Source organism: Artemia sp. Qi Xiang Cuo, chromosome 10 (assembly GCF_049724085.1).
Source record: "Artemia sp. Qi Xiang Cuo chromosome 10, ASM4972408v1, whole genome shotgun sequence".
Classification (NCBI taxonomy): Eukaryota; Metazoa; Arthropoda; class Branchiopoda; order Anostraca; family Artemiidae; genus Artemia; species Artemia sp. Qi Xiang Cuo.
Genome location: NC_142803.1, coordinates 48,370,662 through 48,392,087, shown reverse-complemented (window position 1 = coordinate 48,392,087; position 21,426 = coordinate 48,370,662). Strand labels below are relative to the sequence as shown.

General features: G+C 34.6%; 1 protein-coding gene across 3 annotated transcripts in view; it reads right to left on the bottom strand.

Annotated features, from left to right (window-relative positions):
* LOC148947838 (RNA polymerase II subunit A C-terminal domain phosphatase-like) overlaps window positions 1–20,873 on the bottom strand; it is a 54,153-nt gene extending 33,280 nt beyond the window's left edge. For 2 of the 3 annotated variants that reach the window (XM_089095477.1, XM_089095479.1), the window contains exons 1-2: window positions 20,642–20,864; window positions 3,225–3,387 (exon numbers count right to left, since the gene is read on the bottom strand). In XM_089095477.1, coding sequence (XP_088951603.1) covers window positions 3,225–3,387; window positions 20,642–20,862 — 384 coding nt within the window. In that variant the 5' untranslated portion in view covers window positions 20,863–20,864. Of the gene's footprint in view, window positions 1–3,224; window positions 3,388–20,641 lie in introns of all 3 variants that reach the window. The other variant, XM_089095478.1, reaches the window with a different exon arrangement.
* Window positions 20,874–21,426: the final 553 nt, after the last annotated feature.

Sequence of the window (21,426 nt, the reverse complement as noted above, 5' to 3'; positions counted from 1 at the left end):
TACCAATAATTTTTTCGCCCTTAGCTGAGCTTGTTCAAGCTTCTTTCGATCTTGGTATTTTCCCAAAACAACTCAAAAGTGCAAGGGTAATAGTTCTTTAAAAAGTGATTCAAGAAGTGATTATTCAAACTAAAGACCAATCTCTATCCTGTATCTGTTCAACAAATTTTTGAAAATTCCAAGCTATCAAGACTCAAAATCTTTCTTGATCCAAACAATTCCTTCATGAATTTCAATTTGGGTGTTGTGACGGTCATTCAACAGAGCATACATGTGCTTCGCTCCTTAGTTTCATTTATTCGGCTTTATATGCTGATTTAATCCAAGCTGCTCTTTTTTCGGATGTAAAGAAGGCATTCAACTCCTGAACACATGGTTTTCTTCAAAGAAAACTTGGCCACATTGGAGTGCGATTGACCCCTCACTCTTGGTTCCATTCGTAACTTTCGAGTAGGAAGATTTTGATTGGCGAGAACCCCTTAAATGACTTTGAGGTTGTGACTGGAGTCCTACAAGGGGTCTATCCTGGGCCAAAAACTTTATTGACTTATATTAATGATCTTTTTATGCAATAAAAACGTGAATTCCAAAATTTTGGTGCCGTTTGTATCATTCCATTCGTGCTGCTGAGCCCAAGTTTCAGTCAGATTCCAATGACAGCATAGTTGCATTTGCTGAAGACAGTACATAATCTACGGCAGCATTTGATAAAGCTTCAATGGAGAAAAATTATTCTTTTTCTACTTGAGAGGGTTCTTTCATGATTCAATGTGAACTTTTTGATTCTTAATGTTTCCATGTCTAAGTTTTTTTCATGGATTTCTACAGCTTTCCCAAGTATTCACGTGACATATACTTCATGTGGTACTCTCTTTGGATCTGAAAGGGGTTATGTCAGATTCCTTGGAATCCGTCTTGATGAGAAGCCGCCTTACAAATTCCATATTACAGAGCTACTAAAAAAAGAATTTGAAAAAAGAAATCTGACTTTTAATGTCCTAAATTGACAAAAAAAAAGTACTTGGTAAGGTGTTTCAACTATTGTTATAAAAACGATGGTTAGTAATCTTTGGGTAAACCACTGCTTCTCCTTTAATTTTTTTTTATACCTTATACATGAATTACCACTTTCTCTTGTCAAGGGTCCTTTACCAGGCCTAAGTTTCTTTGGCCTTTGCTTGCTCCTCTTCAGGTTTTTTTTTATGCACCTTCTTGCATAGCTTGGGCTAGGCCCATTTCAGTGAAGTCTATTCTTAATGACTTTCTGGAGTCTCCCATTAGCCTCCTAAGCTAACTTCTCAGCAACTTTGCGTTTATCATGACTGACTTTCCTTTTCTCAAGAATATTCACTTCGAGCTCGTATAGTTTAACTTCTTCACCAGCTAACATCTCTTCTTCCTCCTTCTCAAGCCTCTCTTCTTCTGCTAGTTATTTCTCACGATCTTCTTATGCTTTCTCCAATTTTTCTACCTCTAGATATGCCTTGATGCTTGCACTGGCGCTGTAGGCAAGTTGAAATAGCTCCTTTTAATAGGGAGCGATTCAGGTCAATTTTTGACATTTCATTTCATTACAAACAATCATTCTGACATTAAACGTCTTAGATGCTTAACATATAAACATCTTAATGTCCACTTTACCATATGAAAAACTGAGGCAATATTTTAATACCTTAGCAGCAGTCAGATATTTTGCTTCATCAGACATTGCCTTGAACAAAAATTGCTCCAGAAATGGCTGATTAGAGCACTTTCATTATCAGGAAAAGGATGGAAAAGGATCATTGTTTAACTTTAAAAACCTCCACTCGTTGCAGAGTCAGTCAACAGGAGATTCAAAGGGCATAAATGTGGCAATCTTAACAATATCCTCTACACTTCTTTCTGGTTTTCTATTTTCTAGCTCTGGTGTAATGCAATGAAAATAGTTTAAACCGATCCTAAATTTAAGTGCAATTTTTATCAAAATATGCTTTGACGCAGCAACCTTTCGCCTGTGACCTAAAGTGTATTGTGTCTTCTTTGTTCAAATCTTTCAAAACCTTACTTAGTCCAACTTCAACTTCAATACTTTCAAGAGGCAGGTACGAGTTCCTCCAGTAAAAGACGCTCGTTTAAACTGCATTCTTTCTTTTCACCTCGACTAAAACTTCTGGCTTCATACATCTGCCCATCAGAACTAGTACAAGAAGATAAATCTCGTTAAACATTGTATAGATCAAAGGCTTCTCAGTCTGAGATGTACTGGTGAAACTTGTGAAGCCCTGACATTAAAACAGTAAAAGCGAAGATTTCCAGGAATCTTGGCATCTTACTTAAGCTGAAGCATACATTCCCCAGATCTATCATTCAGTGTCTCCTTGATTGTTTACCTTGATCCAATCTTTTATTTCTAATTGTCCTACGATATGGATGTCTACTTTTCAGTCAAATTTGCAGAGTACAGCAATTCTTCATGAGATGGCTGGACTAGCTTTAAAGTTGGAAATCCATCTGCTGTTAAACCACTCTCAAATCTTTTGCATCTTACAGCCTTTTTTGTATCTGGCAGCTTGTCATAATACCAGTGTTGTTCTGACGACACAGAAGTCCTTTCCACGGCTTGCCTTTGGTTTGATTCCAGACCTTTGATTGCATTTTCAAGAGTATGGGATACACTTCCAGCTGTTGCACAGGGCTGTCGTTTCTTCGGCTCCTTTAAACATAAGGTGGTGAATTTCTTAAAAGTCAGTTTAAATCTATAAATTGTTAAAAATAAGTTTTATTTATTTATCATGTTATTTTTGTTCCCTATATCTTGGATTTGTTTTTATCAAGTGTCTTTTTGCTTTCTTATAAGTATGTTAATTTATTTTAATTTAGTTGATTTTTTGAGTTGATTATAAAAATATGGCATTGTGTATGCATGTTTAAATAAAAATGTATATTTTTTTGGGTCTGTAGAATCCCATATGGAATAAATTGATTGGTAGGTTTATTAAATCTAAATGAGCTCTCTCACTCCCTCTGTCTTTTATGACCAAATGTTTTAAATGGTACGTGCTTAGATGTTTAATGTTTAAATATTTTGTTTCCTGATCCTCCTCCTTTTTGTCCACTGAGCCTTTGTGGGGATTGGTGACATTATTAATTGAATGATTTTGGTTATTTGTTTGAAATATGTCTATCTGCATAGGCTAGTATAACTATATATCTATCATCTCAAGATTCTAAACTACATTTACCTCCATGGTAATCATCAACTCTGGAATATTGTGCACCATAGCCACTGCAGGTGGATGCATCAAGCCTTTGTTAATCATGTCTCTGAAGTCCACTCCACAATCTGCACATATCTGTTTCATCACAATCGAATGATTGCAGGGTGCTATTCGAAACAGTTTGGACCTGAAACATAACAAATAAGCATAACATGAAAAACATAAACATCCCAAAAACATTAACATGAGCAAATAAAATCTTGTATCTAAAAGAATTGTTAGAAACTTTCCAGAGTTTAGCCTATAATAATGAAACAGTTTAAGTCCATACGTGACAACTTGATGGTAGTCTTGAGTATTCATTAAAGAGGGTAGGAGGGGGGGGGGTCAACACCATAAAATAAGTGTCTACAAAACAATGATTTTGGTGCTGGTTTTCTCTGTTGATGAAACAAAATCCACACGATTTTAAAAAATACATTTGGAAGGGAGGGGGGTTATCCTCATATCTGTACCAAAAAGGGGTAAAGATAAATATTTTTTGTCAGGACTGTCACTGAACATTTCTGGGAAAAACTAAAGAACGGACTATTTCACCAAGAATTTAAAAAACTTCTATCGGTACTACACTCAAATGCACAAACAAGTAGCTAATGAATGAACCTGCCAATACAGAGGGGATTAAATAAAATCTCTGAATACAGCTTTCATTTTCACCATTTCTCAGAATAACTTCCACCAAACTTCAAATATTGTCTTCTCCCTAATAAGCATTTGCAAAACTAAATCATTGTCTTTGTCCCTGGTCCTTGGACGATAGGAGCATTAGCCATTTTATAGCAGTAAAACAAGAGGACAAGTATTAAGACAAAGACAAAATTGGATTTCACATAATGATATAGCTTCAAACTATTCCTAGCCTCTGTGGTCCAAACTCCTCTGTAATGGTTTCGAGCCCATTTAGAGGGAAATCTCACTCCCATCTTTTTAAAGATGTGGAAGATATTCCATTACTTAATTACTTTGCTCTTTATAAATTCTAAAAAAATGCCTTATTTAGTATTTCCATTTCAAACTGTTTTTTTTTTGGGTAATTCCATTAAAAAGCAACAAAACTGCCCCCCCCTAGACTTTGAAAAGTACGCTTTTGTCCCTCTCCCTCACTTTTCGTGAATTATGTCACTTTAAATATTATTTGTAAAAACATATAATTAATATGCCATTATTTGAGGAAATTAATGATTCTGAGGGGTCCGTTTTCACCCCTCAGAAAACTTGAGAAAAGGATATATAAAAAACTATGAGAGCTTTTTCCATTAACATATTGTTATTTCCTCTTCACCCAGAAAAATTCTAAGGACATCCCATTTCTACCCTTCCAAGCTTTGACTTAGTATCCCCTTCATCCATGTTACAATGGCAATCCAGAGAAATGTGACAAGTTACACACAGGTAAACAAAACTTTGATTTTTTGCTTCAAGGAAAAATAATAGGATTATCCCAGAGGCTACAAACTGCAGATTTAGGCCTAAATTTTCAAAATCCATATGTAAGGTCCTTTAGCCTAACCATAGAGGGAGAATTCCCTATCATGCATGTATTATGGCAAAGTAACAACAAATTCATCCTTGTATTTACACCAATAGTATAGAGAGTTAGACAACCCTGAGCAAGGCCTCAACTCCCTAGCTGTTATGCTGTTTCACCACTCCATTCTCTATTTTAAACAACCTCTTTTTCTTAAATAAAAAAAAAGCAAATTAAAAATAAATTGTACCAAAATAAAACTTTTGGTACATTTGACATCCAAGGAGAATCCCTCTAATCTCTCCAAGGGTCACGCCCTTTGTATGTATATGGCCTTCTAACACATGTCCTTTAAATATTGCTTTATATTAGGCATAGATTTCCTTTTTGTAATCAACAACATGTCGCGTTCAATCTTTTTTAAACGCAGACACTGTTTCCACAAATCTATATTTTTAGCAACAAAAGGGGAGAGGGGGTTACATCATATTCAATTCTGAGATGGTCCCTTTGTGCATAGTCATTCACGAGTTATGAAGAGAATGGTTATAAATGTTTATATTTTAATGATTATAAATCATTAACATAAAAAATACCAAAAAAATAAATAAAATAAGCTCATATTTTGCAGATAATACTCAATACTCACCTAAGGCTTGTTTTAAAGCATAGATAAAAAAGAAAATGGTTAATTCATTCTTAATTAACAGTGGGCATTTCAAACCCAATAGAAGCCAGAATCACATAAGCATTTTCCAACAGTATGTTTGAGGCACCATAAATGAAGTCACTGAGCCTGCACCTCTTAAAACAACCCAACTTTGGTTAGATACATTATGCCTCTTACAACCCAGGATATTGAGGGATTAGTTAGGGAATGGTTCTAAACAATTAATTATTAACCATGATTACTCATTAAGATTGTAGTGTGGCTATCTCAAGTCAAAAAGCACAAAGTTAATATTTAGCAAATTGTGTTTGATTTCAACCAAAATATGTTTTAAGGATTTATGAGCTTGCTGATTACAAATATCTGGCTACCATTGAAATACACATGTCCAAAAGCAAAACAACAAACAAATTTTTCACAAATGTTGGATGTATCCTGTTTGTTGGAATTAAACTTAAGCAAAATTTTCAAATTGAAGGGTTGAAGGTGAGAAACCTGGGATAATGCCCTGTCCAACACTTCTCCCCACAAGTTTACAAATGCAGACATGCAGCACCTCTTTCAACTCATGATTCTTCAGGAAGTTTCTTACGGGATGGCCTTAAATGATCAAACGTTAATTATTACTAACCATTATGGTGACAGTGTGAATGTCCAAAATTAACATACACTGTATATCATAGGCAGCGCAATAGCGCTGCCTAAGTAAAGAACGATGTTGACACAATGTATTATTTTTTTTTTTTTTGGTTTCTTGTTCTTAGACCAGGGCACTTCGTATCGAAGGAGTTCTCATAGAAACTTCAAAAAGGGCTCCTTCAATTGGAAATTGGAGTGGCCTGTGCCCTTTATAATAGTCGGAAGTGATTGTAAAGCAACGAACATCCTTTCCACGCTCAATATTTCCCGAATCACATCGACTTATAGTTTGGAGATAGCCACTTTGTTCAGCGTAGTTGATTTCCAGATAGAATTTATGTCTTTGAGGAGGACACTCCCCCACAGCCCTCAGGGCAAGGATTGTAAATTATGCCCTGGGGGCATATATGGTGTTTATAGAAAGCATTGTCACAGAAACTCAAAAAGGGATCATTCGATTGGAAATTGAAAGGTCTAGTGCCATTTGTCATAGTCGAAAGTGATTGGAAGGCTTGACATTTTTTAGTAAAGATCGATGTGGGTACAATGTGGGTTCGATTGGAAATTGAAAGGTCTAGTGCCATTTGTCTAGTGAAAGTGATTGGAAGGCTTGACATTTTTTAATAAAGATCGATGTGGGTACAATGTATTACTATTAATTTTTTTTGTTTAGACCAGGGCACTTCGTATCGAAGGAGTTGTCTTAGAAACTTCAAAAAGGGCTCATTCGAATGAAATTAGAAAGGACCAATGCCTTTTTTAATAGTCGAAAGTTATGGGGAGCAACTAGTTCCCCTCCCACGCCCACCTTCCCATTTGCCCATTATGTTTAAAAACTAAATGTTGCCTTAAGATTAAATCAAAATGCCCTGTGTTAATACTAATTCCCAATAAAACATCTCAGCAGTATCCCAAAAATGACTGAGGGTATTATGTTCAAACTTTTGGGGCTACTTCTGCTCTTAAAATTGAACCAAATCAAAATAGCGTAAGTGTATCCAAGCTATCAAAGAAAGTAAACAGATTCTTTTTGCAAATAGTATCAAGTTTTCTATTTCAGGTCAACTAGAGGAGGTATGAAACTAAATTAAACGTTGTGTTCAGATTTTTAAAAGGGTGTATGTTGTTAAAAATTGCTGAAAATGTTTCTCCAGCGTACAAATAGCAGGCCAAACTATAAAGTCTTAAAAAAACGAAAAGATTTAAAGAATTATTTTCTTTTTCCCTGAAAAGACTTTGTCAATATAAAACGAACAGAAATTAATTAAAAACAATTTTTCCACAAAATAAGTTTCAAAGAAAAGTAAAGAACTCTATTAAACCAAAAATGAGTAAAAATAAAATCAAACAATCTACCAAGCGCAAAACTGCCACAAATGAGCATTGATAAATAGATGAAACCAAAACTGAAAAAAATACAAATGAATGTGCATTGTCAGTTTAATATACATACACTAATATTTAATAATCAAAATGTTAATATTATTTGATTGATTTAAGTTATAAAAGCAAAAACATCTATATTTTTTAAGTAAAGTGCAAACTATGTTCTGGCCTTGGGAAAGCATAGGGTTTTTGAGCCTTACTCATGTTAATTTCTGCTTGTTTTGAGCTGACTCGGTTATTTATTGTAATTTCTGTTCGTTTTGGGTTTCATTTATTTATTGATGTTGATTTGTGGTAGTATTACGCTTGGTAGATTATTTTATTTTTGCTCATTTTTGGTTTAATGGAGTTCTTTACTTTATTTTGAAAAACTTATTTTGTGGAAAAAGTTTTTTTAATTAATATTTAGTAAAAGATGTTTCATTTTCACAACAATTTAGATTGAAGGGTTTGTCAGCTTTTTGATTATAAATCTAAGGTCAAATTATTATTTAGAAGTAAAAAAATAAAGCATATTAAGTATTTATCTCACAAATGATCTTTGTTTCCAGCAAAGAGGGTTTTCAAATACTTATGACCCAGCTGCTTACAAGTCTGAGGCAAATACTGCAATAAAGATAACTAAAAAATTATTAGGAACATATTTATATAACATATAAATATACATAATACATATATATATATATATATATATATATATATATATATATATATATATATATATATATATATATATATATATATATATATATATTATCACTTTAAACAAGCAATAGTTGTGTATTTATGTATTTTTTCTCGAAAACGGCTCCATATTTTTGGGGAAAGTTGGCATCTTGGGATTTTCTGGCCTAAAAAAACGACCTACGTAGGTCACGAGTGAAAGAAAATTTGTTAAGAGCCTTTATTTTGGTAGAATAAAACCGTGAGTGACTTCATATTTATGAGCACATTTCAAGAACGTACATACGTCATACTTACCTCAGTAATAGCTATATTGTTTTTAGTGTTGATGTTGCAGGCGAAATTAAACAAGAAACATGATTGACAAGAAGAATCATATGACAAACATCAAATTTATGATACAATTTGAGAGAATAAATTACATCATTTCCACCAACACTACTGCTCCCTCCCCCAGGAAGAAATATGCAAAGAACAAAGAAATATACAGTTATGAGATAAGCGGAAGCGAAAATTACAAGCAATAGTGAGAAAGCCAGTATCAGGACATGTCAAAAATGGAGTGAAGAACAAATAATTGTGCTGTTATAAGACAAGCGACAGCAAAAACCAGAACGAGTCAAAAATGAAAGTGAACAAGAAAGAAATAATACGTTAGAAGAACAACGCCACCACAATCTTCGACGCCAACAAAACGCGGTACAAAACCGAGTGCAGACCTACAAAGATGCCATAAACTATGCAACTATTGTTTATAAGTTATTGGGACCCTTCAACGTAATATATATTCCCTGAGGAGCCCTCCATTTTCCAGAGGAATGAGTAGCAAACAAAGGTGATTCATTTTGAGGTTGCTATTTACAACAAGAATCAATATATATACAAGTCTGCCATATGCCGAGTGTCAGGGCCTGGCCTCAAAATCGGCTATAGTTTTTCTAATATTGGCTGTACATGTATGGGCCAGCTCTTGTAAAGAGCAGCATATCAAAGCTAGGACTGGCCAATGACTCGGTCATAGCACTAGTGTACAGAGTCTGATGAAACAACTGAATTCCATATAATCATCAGCAACACTTCACTTGCTGAAACATACTTACACCCACTAAATATCAGTGTTCCATGCTTGAATGGAAAAAGAACCACAATGATAGCTCCCACAATAGACCACTCATTGCTGAGAAGTTCAAGCTCTCTGATTTTAGCATCACAATCGTTTTAGTTGAAGAAGTCGCGCAGTGGCTCTCTCCAGGCATAATACATTTCTACCATGGTAAGTTTGTTGTTCCACTGAACATTCATGATCTTTGTGACGGCTGGACTAAGATTATATGTTGGGAGTTTATGCATGATAAAATTAGGGAGTTTTTGCATTCTAACGATACGATTTATAAGTTTCAGTATTGCTTCGTAGTCGTGAACAAAGAACATGATTTATTCACAAATGTAGTAGTAGAGGCCAGTGAAAAGTCCATTCCAATGTATTGTGTTAGAGAAGGTGTAAAAAAACAACAAAAAAACGTAAAAGCCTGCTAAAAACTGTCTTGCAAGCACTATTGATGAAAAACGAACTTTGGAGTTATTGTTTGTTGGTTAAGGATGATATATCCTGCTGTGCCTATAAGAGAGCAAGAAATGTTGCAACATTTCTCTGCAACCACACACTGAATCAGTAGTCATCTATCATTGGTTCCTTGCAAAGTTGTCCAAAAAGCTACTGGATGTATGTAAATAGGGATAGAAATGATAAATCACCATCATCTACAATCCTCAGTGATCCAGTCACTGATGAATCTGTCAATGATGATAAGACGAAGGCGGAAATGCAAAAGGCGTTAAGTGGCATTTTCCAAAATGTTCAAGAGAAGCAAAAACCTGGGGAAGATTTGTACATTTAAAGCTTTTTGGTCAGCGAAACTGGTCAAAATTTGGATATAATGAGTTTTGAGTGGATTATAAAATTGAGAACAAAAGGTGATATGTGCATTCTGATTATACCAATCAATTGAGCATGCCTAATTTTGGTAGGATATAAATCTCTTTTTTGACTAAAAAAGTCACTTTGACTAAGATATGTCACATATCCACATGCAGTAGCATACCAGTATTTCATTGGTGATGTAGTGGTATGTTGGGCTGATTCTATTAGAGATCTTGGAATTGTTTTTGATAATCCACCTGATGAACAAGTTTCATAAACAATCATTAGCAGTATCATATAAAGCAAACCAGAGTTTGCCTTGCATCAAAAGAATGTCTAGAAGATTTAAACTGCAAAGCTTTAATATATTATATAAGACAATGACGCCACTTATTGTTTAATACTGAACATATCTCTATGGTATAAAACAAGAAAATCTGGTTTGCAACTTATTGAAAAAGTGTGAATAGGTGCATTGAAATTTGTTCCTTATTTGAAATATTTACCTCATAAGTATATGCTAAGTTGTTTGATCCTACCATTTCTGCAAGTCAGGAGGGATAGACTAGACTTAATTAACACATTTTTAATAGTTAAAGGTGTTGATAATTTATCTTGTAGTGATTTCTTTCAGTTTAGCCACTATTCACCAATATGGCAGAACTCATTAAAATTGTACCAGCAAAGGGTTTCAAGAAAAGTTTGACAGGATTCTTTAGTAAATTACGTAAAAAAAAGTTCTTTCAACTGAAAGTAAGGAGCAAAGTTTAAACTCAAAACGATCATAAATTATTACGTGTATGAAGGGGATTACCCATCCTCAACACGTCGCTCTTTGCACTAAAGTTTTTTAGTACTTAAAAAAAAGCTTCCTATTGTTCAAATTAAATGACCCTTGTGTTTCAGAAGTGGTTCTTAAAGAATTGGGACAAAATTTGAACTTCAGCGTAAAGAGCGAGGTATTGAGGAGGGGGTAATCCCCTTTATACACGTACTCATTTCTCTTTGTTTTAAGTTTTAATGTTGGTCCTTACTTTTAGCTGAAAAAACTTGTTTTTTTTAAAATTTAATTACTGATCGTTTTGAAGTAATGTCAGGAAATCTAGCCCCACCTCGACAGAGAAATCCCCGTCCCTACGGAAATATCCTCTAAGAATCCCGGTGAAAATTTACCCTGGACAATTATCCTTAACAACTCCATACGTAAAAGAGAAAGCAAGACATTTAAAAAGAATTTTGTATAGGAATTCTGGTAAATTCCCCCAGTGTATAATTTCCCCTGACAAGTTCACCCCCTGGAACCTTCTCTCTCAATATAAAATTCCCACGTGAAAAACAGAAAAAATTTGCCCCCCCCACCCGAAAATGTATGCTAACTTCACAATAACAAGTACTATGTGTAAAAAATGGGCAAATTTTATGACTTAAAAACCTTTCCCCTGGGGCTGTGGGGGGTCATGTTACATCCAAAGGCATAGTTATTGGGCCTTTTAACTCTTATGAGCAAAATGGCTATCTCGAAATTTTAATCGGATGACTTTGGGTAAAAAAGGGGCAGGGAGAAGACCAGGTTGCCCTCTAATCTTTTTGTTTACTTAAAAGGGGCACTAGAGCTTTTAATTTCCGTTTGAATGAGCCCTCTATTGATATTTTAGGACGACTGGGTCAATATGATGACCCCTGAAAAAAAAAAAAAACAAGCCTCCATGATCTTTCTTCTGGCAAAAATACAAAATTCCACATTTTTGCAGATAGGAGCTTGGAATCACTACAATAGGGTTTTCTGATAAGCTCAATCTAATAATGTGATTTTTCATTAAGATTGAAATACTTTTATGGGGTGTTTAATCCTTTTTTCGAAAATCAGGTAAATTTTTGAAGGCTTGTAGCCTTTAATCTGGAAGACTAAACTTAATGAAACTTGTATGTTTAAAATCAGCATAATAAGCCGATTCTTTCGATATATCTATTTTTAAAGTTTCAGTAATACAGTCCCCCCCCCTTCTCCATAAAATTTGATCCTTGCTGAAATTCTCCTTTGCATAGTTTGCTTTAAAAGAGACTTTTTTTTCTAATTGTTTTTCCAACTAGTACAGAAAGCTATGGAATTTTTTTTGGAAATAAAACCCACTGAAAATTTCCCCTGGGGAATTCCCCTACAACATTTTCACATGCAAATTTGAGTTGGCAAAGTTCAGTTGAGTTCATTTAACATCAAAAATACATTTAACTAATTTTCCAATACCTGTCCCAAGAAAAATACAAAAAAGTACTTGCGACTGGGTGGGTACATACAACTCATCTACTAACTAATAATTAACTATAAACAAAGGACAACAAATAATAAAAAAAAAAACAAAAAAAAACACGCAATTATTTAGTAGATACAACTCATCTACTAGCTAATAATTAACTAAAAACAAAGAAACAACAAATAATAATAATAATAATAATAATAATAAAAAAATATGAACCTTGACCTAACAAATATTGTTTAAATTTATTTTTAAATAAACCTAGGTGCTCAGCTACCCAAATGCTCTCAGGAACAGAGTTCCACACATTAGATCCGGAAAATCTAGTATGGAAGCCGGCCCTGGTGCCACTTCTATTCAGAACAATGAAGTCACTAGCATGACGAGTTTCATAATGGAGCAAAGACATATTGTCACTAAAATAATCCCAAAAAACCTCTGGACTAATGTTATTCCAACATTGATAGGCAAAAATTCCTATTTGGTAGTCCCATAGCTGTCCTACATTCAACACTTGCAACTCATTGAAGCAAGCTGAAGTGTTATGGATACCTACAATATACCCACTAATAAGATGCATTACTTAATTTTGAAGAGTCTGAACATGTTTAAAATTCACATAAAAATTACTTGCCCATAACATACAGCCATACAAAGCATGTGGACGAATCAAAGCATGGTATAAAAGCAATAAAACTCTTTTGGGGTAAAAGTTTTTTAAAACAACGAATCACTCCAAGGCCACATGCAATCTTTGTTGCAACAACATCACTCTGGCATTTCCACAAAAAGTTATAATCAATATAAAAACCTACAGTACCGAATTTCCTGAACTTGAACTACAGGCTTATTATTAAACAGAATTCTACCATCAATATCACTGGGCTTGCCTACTCTAGAATATACAATAAAAATAGTCTTAGTAACATTTACTGATTACTAACTCAAACTAGTAAACACATTGAAATTTCTCAGAACACAATTCACTTTTGACACAAGACTATCCAAAAACAGAGTAGAAAAAGTAAGAGCAGTGTCATCAGCCAATGCCGTTAAGCAACAATCTGGAAGATAAAACCTCATACTATCCACATAAACCAGATACAGAAGTGGACCAAGGACCAATCCCTGTGGCACACCACACAACACTTGATAAGGGGAAGAAAAAACATCATCAATCATCACTTTAATAAACCTCACACACAAATAACTTTCAAACCACTTCAAATTCACTCCTTTAATACCTAAGCATTCTAATCTTTGCAGTAAAATTTTAAAATCTACTGTGTCAAATGCTTTCCTAAAATCAAAAAATACTGTTAGAGCGATTTCACCATTTTCCAAACAATTGTTTACAAAATCAGCAAGATGAATGGCAGCATGACTAGTGGAATGACCTTTTTGAAACCCAAATTGGGTGTCACTGAGTAGGCTATGTTTCTTGAGATGGTCATAGAGATAGCAATGAATAACTTTTTCCAAAATTTTTGACAATAAAGGCAGTATCAATATTTGTCTCCAGTTTCCAGCATCTGACCTGGCACCCCCTTTGTAAAGCAGGATAACTTTAGCTTGCTCCAACGCTTCTGGAAAGGTCCCCGTTTCTATAGATAAGTTCATAATAAGGAGAATACATGGTAGTATATACGTTAAAACAGCTTTAAAAGTTCTCAGATTCACCCCATCTATCCCAGAAGAATTCGATTTTATATTTTTCACCATTTTAATCACTTCATCACTTGTGCACTTTTCAAACTCGAATTCAACAGTATCTCCACGAGAGTCCACAAATTCCTTGCTAAGAAAATTTTCCCTGTCACACCTTACTCTCTCTTGAACAGACAAGCCAACCTGAGAATAAAACTGGCCAAAATAATTCGCGACTACATTCTTATCACTCACATAGCCATTTATATCAATGAAAGGCAACTGACTACTTCTCCTATTTCCCATAAACTCATTAATAACCTGCCATGTGGCTTTGGTTTCTCCCTTACTATCAGAAAACTTTTCTTCACACAGGCAAAGAGAGAGTAAGACAAACAAAAAGAATTCTGTATAGGAATTCTGCCAAATCCTCCCAGTGTAAAATTCCTCCCCCCATAAAACCCATCCCAAGCACAAAATCCACCCCCCCCCCCTTGAAAAATATCTGTATACTTCCCAGTAAAAACACTATATGCTGGCTATGGGCAAATTTCATAACTTACAGCCCTTTCCCCACAGGCTTTGAGGGATCATGTTACCCCTAAATTTTTTTGATGGGTAACACTAAATTTGATGAGTCTTGCATTTGTTATAACTTGGTTGTTATACCTACAACAGTGCAACAATCTGTAACCATTACTGTTTTCTTTTCTGACATCAAATTTACCTAGGCTAGGATATTATCTATCCCTATTTCTACTGAACAGGCATTAAAATCTCCTCATAAAAACACCATATTTCTACCTGGAACCCATCTATTTGTTTCTGTAGCTGTTAGTAAAATTCATCTGAGTCACTACAATCTCTATCAGTCAGTCCTACATGAGCATATACTATTGACTTATACTCTACACATCATAATATGAACAACTAACATTCTATTGTTAATACCTACTTAACCTAAACAAGATGTAGCAGCTTCCTCATTCATCTTGAGCCCTGTGCCATGTCTATGTACCCCATTGTTCCTGGCTGAGTAAATAAATTCAATATCACCTAATTTCTTGTTTCCTAACCCTAGAATACGAGTTTCTAAAACTCCTAATAAGTCAGTGCAGGATAGTAAGTTAGTGCAGGACAGGGACAAACACATCTTCTCAAGTCTACACAAATCACTCACACCAGCTTAGAACCAGAGAGCAAGAAGTCCCTGGGACCTCCAGTAGGATGGAGGCTCTGAGCACTTAGTGATGCTCTTTTATCAACTAGAGTTGAAATCCTGCACAGGAAATACTCAGCCTATTACCTCCAACTCAACTCCGTCTCCAAAATAGACCAAAGTTAGAAGAATGATCCATTATTCAGAATCCAGTGCAAATAGTGTGTCATTGAAAAGGTTATAATTTCATTGAGGGTCACCCCTCCTCAAGGTCATCCTACAGCACTGATTTCACAAGTAAAACTAGTGAAAGGTTTGCCCTGATGCCATGCAAGCAAGGATTTTGCTGTTGGGGATAGTTATGGAGAAAGAAACTTACAACAGAGCAGAGATGCCAAACCATCACATAGGACTAGAACAGGCAGTATATAGAGCCATAATATTTATGATCTTAGTATATGTTTTACTTAGTGCCCCTAAGAAGGGTGCCACTTGTTTCCTTGTATACTCTGAAGCATTTGTTTGTTTCCATAACATGATAAGCCTGTGGAATTTGTTTATGGTACCAATCAATAACCAGGTATTGAACTCTTGTTTATTGTCATTTTTGTTCATTCCAAAGTTAGTTTTATTAATTGCTGTTGTTATTCTTGTAATGGGAAGAGGCAATCTATGTCTTTGTTGCTTGAATCAGATGTGTTATCTCTTTTTTTCTTGTTTGGAAATGTCCATCAGATTGATACACTTATCATTTTGTTACTGTATTTTCCTATACTCTTTGTAACAAAACAAGTTTATGGCTTACTCTGTTTTTGTTTAAAATAAATATCTTCCAGATAGATTAAAAAATGTTATGATATTTGGAAGATACTTTCAAGATTCTAACCAGCTTGTCTTTTTACCAGTGCTGCTCCCATTGTCAATATTTTACTAGAGATGCCTCTTTATCTTGGTACTGAGTTCTCACTATTGCTGTGAAGGTCTGGATCATTTAATTTCAAGTTACTATCACCATTATTAATGCAGTCAGAATATCCAGTTACTTCAATGGCATCATCTTGTACAATCAGGCTGGGAAAGTCATCTTGTTCAGCAGCATCTACATTATCATCAGATTCTGAACTGGATCCCAAATCATTTAGCTGGGGAGCACTCACCAAGTCTACTTATTTTCAACATTCTCAAGGCTTAGGGGAAAGTATCCCTACTTGGGACAGGCCTATAAAGAGACCAATACCATCTTACAAAAAATCCCCCAAAATTGCACAACAACATCTTTGCAATAGGTGAAACTTATCAGTTATCAGTTGAAGCCATCCAGGTAGCAAAAGACAACCACATGATCTTGTTAACCTTGCCTCCACAAACATCACACAAACTGCAACCACATGATCTTAGGGTCTTCTGCTCTCTAAAATCCCATTATAACAAAGCTATTTCCAGTTTCTCTGTATTAAATCCCCCAGTTTCTTGGCATTGATTATCCCCTTTCATTCATCCCATAAAACATCCCTGGAGGTTATCAAGCAACAGGTATTTGTCCATTTAATGAGAAAATTTTTGTCAATGATGACTTTTTGCCCTCAGCTGTAACTTACTGACCACTGGGTGAACCTGCATCAGAGCCAAGAGATGAATACATGAATTCCTCAAATCCAGAAGAAGGGGGAGGTGTAGCCTCTAAACACACACTAGTCACCTGCACTTCATTCCAAAGAGTTTCACCTGACATGATAAGGCCATATCCAAAAGCTTGTCTGAGAAAAGAAGAGCCCTCCTTTTTCTGCTTTAAAAGTTGGCAACTTAGTTTTGGTTCTTGAAAAAGAAGTTCTGTATCAGGATAGACTACAAGACAAGCAGGACAATCTGTATTTCCTCTTGATCTGTCTGAGTTGGATATACTGTAAACACATGAACAGTGCTTTTCTTAATCCTTGTTTTACACATTTGTACTTCTTTTTTTCTGTTTTTATAGTTTTACTCCGTTATCTCTATCAAATAGCTGAGTTTTGCATCAAGAAAATATATTAGAGTCTGTCCAAAGTATAATTACCACTTGTCCCATCTATAGAGCCCCATAGCATACTTGGGACAAAATGAGGGGTTGTGAAATTAATGTCTTTCCTTAAAAACTGAATAAGCTCTCAGTTTTAAACCTTATGGATAACTTTCTTAGTGCATGCAAAAGATGGAGATTGTGCACAAAGCATGAGCTATGCATAAAATCACCAACTCTGAGTCTTTACTATATTAGCTCCTGAATCAGTAATTATAAAGTAGACTTTCCACAGAATTCTCAACTTCTGGAGGCTACTACAGATTGAAAAAGGAGTGCTGGCTCTAGTGTAAGCAACTTTTATTCTCTTTAAGTCAAGGATTCTAGGCACCATATGAGCTTGCCATTAGTATGTTTCATTATATAATGTGCTATAATACTTAGAGAGCCACATCTTGTTCTTGAAGACCAGCAGTCTATGATTAAATTCACTTTCTAGATTTTCTGGAGTTCAGCTTTGAACTGCTTGACTTTCCTTTTCTTTGCTGTAAATAGAAGTCTTGCATCAGTACAAGGTGAGAGGCCAGCAAGACCCCTTGACAAGCAAAAAGGCTAAATTTTAAGGGCTATGTGTATATCAGGGAGAACTGAATTGTAAGAAAAAACAAACAAAACCATGAACAACCTAAAAATGTCTCTTTTGTTACTACCAAGACTAACCAAAAGATGTGAATTGAGTTAGTCAATTTCAGTTACTTTAATGATAAGACTGCTTTAATGTTGGATTAATTTTTCAGTGGGAAATTGTATCTACAGAATGTGCAAAGACAGAACAACTCCCATGATGGCAAGTATCACAAATATAATAAAAGTTCCTAGAATGCACTAAATAATTTCTGAGACCACACTGACTAATCATGACATTTATACTGCCCTATTTATACTGAACTAATTAATTCTGATTGTTTATAGTTAAATCAACAAAATCATATGTTAGCTTTTAAAAATGCTTGGTAAAAATTTAAGAATTGAATTGCCATTCACTACTGTATTTTTATTCAGTTACACTTTCACTGTTACATGGAAAGGGTTGTAAAATTTTAGTTGTGTTGTTTTAAGGTTTGATTTTTTATATTATCCTTTGATTTTTATCAATAATTTTTAGTTTATTATTGTGCAATGAGGATGGTCAAGTGAGGTCTTGACCAAAACATTTGCATTTTAGTCTACATTTTTATGGTACTTAAGAAACAACTAGGCCTACCTGTTTTTCTATTTCCTAAAAAAAAAGAAGCATAAACAGTCTTAACTCCTATCAAGAGAACAATTCTTACTTCATAATATGCACACAAACATGAACTAAGAATTGTATTCTTAACCTGTTTCCTTCAAAATAGCTCAAATTCTAGGCTTATACCAAAAACCTTTATCTTGAATTTAGAAAAAAACCATGATTTGGCTTAGAATTCTAGTGAAATAATATATACTGATATTGCATTGATAAAGCCATAGCCCATAAACAAGAAACTGTCAATATTCTAAGACTTGGAAATAAGGAAGTGACAAAAGCTTTATTTTATTGAAAGCTTTATTCCCCTTACTCAGCTACTTTCCATGATAGCAAAAAGCCATCTAGCTAGAACTTTACCAAATTTTAAGCTACAGAAAATCTTATTAATTGAGAAATGACACAAAGTTCAAGACAGTTTTCTTATGCCTTATTAGAGTTAAAGATCTATTTCTCCTGGTTTTACTTTTGTAGCATAAGGATTATAAAAGGTCATGGTAAACTTACAGTTTACAACCTAATTCAGCTAGTATGAAAGTGAATACATCACTTGATACCTTTTCTTATATACTTTCACAGTTCAGTAATTGTTCTAGGGTAAATTCTCTTTTGAACCCCTAATGGGGCCCCAAAAGGTAAAACAGTCAATGGATACTTAAGTATAAAACATGTAAAACTGTCTGGAGAGAAAGAAATGCTATTTGCAGCAGATTCAGGAATGATAAATATAATTTACTTTAATCTAGATAATAAAATGTTATTAAGGAAACAAATTTGCAGAAATTTTTAAAAGAGCCAGAAACCCCTCAAAAATGACATCACAGCAAAACTGATGTAAATTTTGAAGGGTTTATAACTGTTCAAAAGTTTTTGCAAATTTGTTTTCAAAATAACATTTTACTAGGCTACTAATGACTAAGAAAAAAAAAAATAATTACCGTTCCTGAAACAGTTAAAAATGTCTTCTCACTAGCTTTTTTTAGAAACATACTTTTAAACTTCTGAGGATTATGGATTGCTTTGAGCCCTCTTAGCCTATTAGAAAAAAAAAATGGAATTTGCCCTAGCAATGATTATTTAACTGTGAAAGGGCCTAAAAAGGCACCAAGGGATATATTCACTTTCATTCTAGCTAAATTATGTTGTGAAATGCAAATTTATCCAAAATTATCAACATGTCTCCTTATGACCTGGCATGGTCCAAGAATAGAAACACAGCCTCAATGATATCCCAGGATGTTTTGAATCTTCTATCCATTTCTTTCCCTTCTAAAAGGCACTATTTGTAAATGGATAAAGGCAATGAAATCTGTTTATTTTTCACAATAAAAAAAATAAAAATTGTACAACAGTGAAAACAGAGAGGATAGAGGTGCTCCCCTGGAAAATATGTTAACTAAGATAATTTGCATATTATGAAGTAAGATTTGTCTTCTTAACATGTCTCCTTATGACCTGGTATGATCATTCATTCATACCAAATTTTGGTAAAATTATACATTAGCTACTTTTGGCTATCTTGGAAAAGGGTTAGGTTACAACAATGAAACTTTTGGGGATTAATCTACAGGCTAAAGTATGTTCCAGGAAGGTATTTTGAAGTATTTACCTCCACCCCTTCTCTCTCTAGAGGGTCCTGAAATTTGCCTACATGACAGGTCTATACCTATTGAAATTTTGACAAAACAACATTTTACTTTAATTTTCAGTTGCCAGGTTCTTTTTCTAGCCTATTCCTTTAGACCTGAAAATGCAATTCCTGTTATTTGAGTAGAATTTTAAGCCATAGGCTATCAATTTTTTTTTCAAAATTTGGGAAATTATTTGCATATCTTTAAAACCTTATAAATTGAGATTGACCAACATTGTGAAGCTGAAACATTTTTTTTTGTAGGCTACTTCATTTAAGCAGAAGATCTATTTTACAAGGTGTCACTTTTATAACAGACAGAATTTTAAAGGTCATTAAAGGTCAAGACCCTCTAGAGGGAGGAGTGGAGGTATGTATTTCAAAATACCTTCCCAGGACATACTTAAGCCTGTAGCCTCATCCCTGAGTTTCATTTTCCTAGCCTAACCTCTTTCTAAGATAGCCAAAAGTAGCTAAAGTAGAATTTTACCCAAATTTTATCCAACATTTTTGCTGGGTTGCATTTGGCTGCATAGCCTATGCAAAATTTACCTTGTTAGGCCTAATGAAAATATGCAAGGCCTAGAATCTATTATAATACTAAATGCTTAAAAATAATGAACGTAAGTAAATAGTACCCAACAATTATCTTCTCATTTGCTTTGATGAAAACATCTTCAATAAATCCAGCTATGGGGGAGCAAAAACTAATCTGTAAGTTTCCATTCTCAGGCTTGTAAGCAAACAGCTTATCACCTTTACTGATGAAGTTTTTAGGTTTTACACGTTTTGGGATATCAACGACCAAAACGGGGGAATGTTTCCCTCCATAAATAATAAAATTTGAATTATCCTCCATTTTAAATTCCAATACTATAAATTTATTTCTTCCATTGAATATTCGATATTAGGTAGATTTGTGTGTTAAAATAGATGACGCAAAAAGCTTTTGCGAGCTGGAAAGCCATGCCGGCTTAACTTCATTGTTAGTAACTAGCGGAAAGCTGCCAGGCTGGAATTTGCAAGGAGATAGAACTTGACTAGAGTAGGGGAACAAATCAAGTCCGCTAGTAGGAAGTGTTTCCGACAGTTCCAGTTTCAGTTCAGAATTTTTATAAGGGTATATTGACAACAGATAGTCAGCAATCCTTCATCATCTTCAGCCTTTGGAAGTGAAAACATCCTCCAATCAGCTAACAACGGATTCTCCCAATTAAATATCGTAATCCTAACGATGGGCCATGGGGAGTGCAGGTACTTGAGCTGCCTGTTCCCGGGAGTTTAAGGCCTATAGGCCGGTCGGCACCTATGCGGTTTTTCGCAGTCACTTCTGTAAATTCTAGTTCTATTAGAACCAACCCCTTTTCCATTGTCTTATTCATTATTTAGGGATTAATAATTGATTCCTCTCTATTTTAAAATG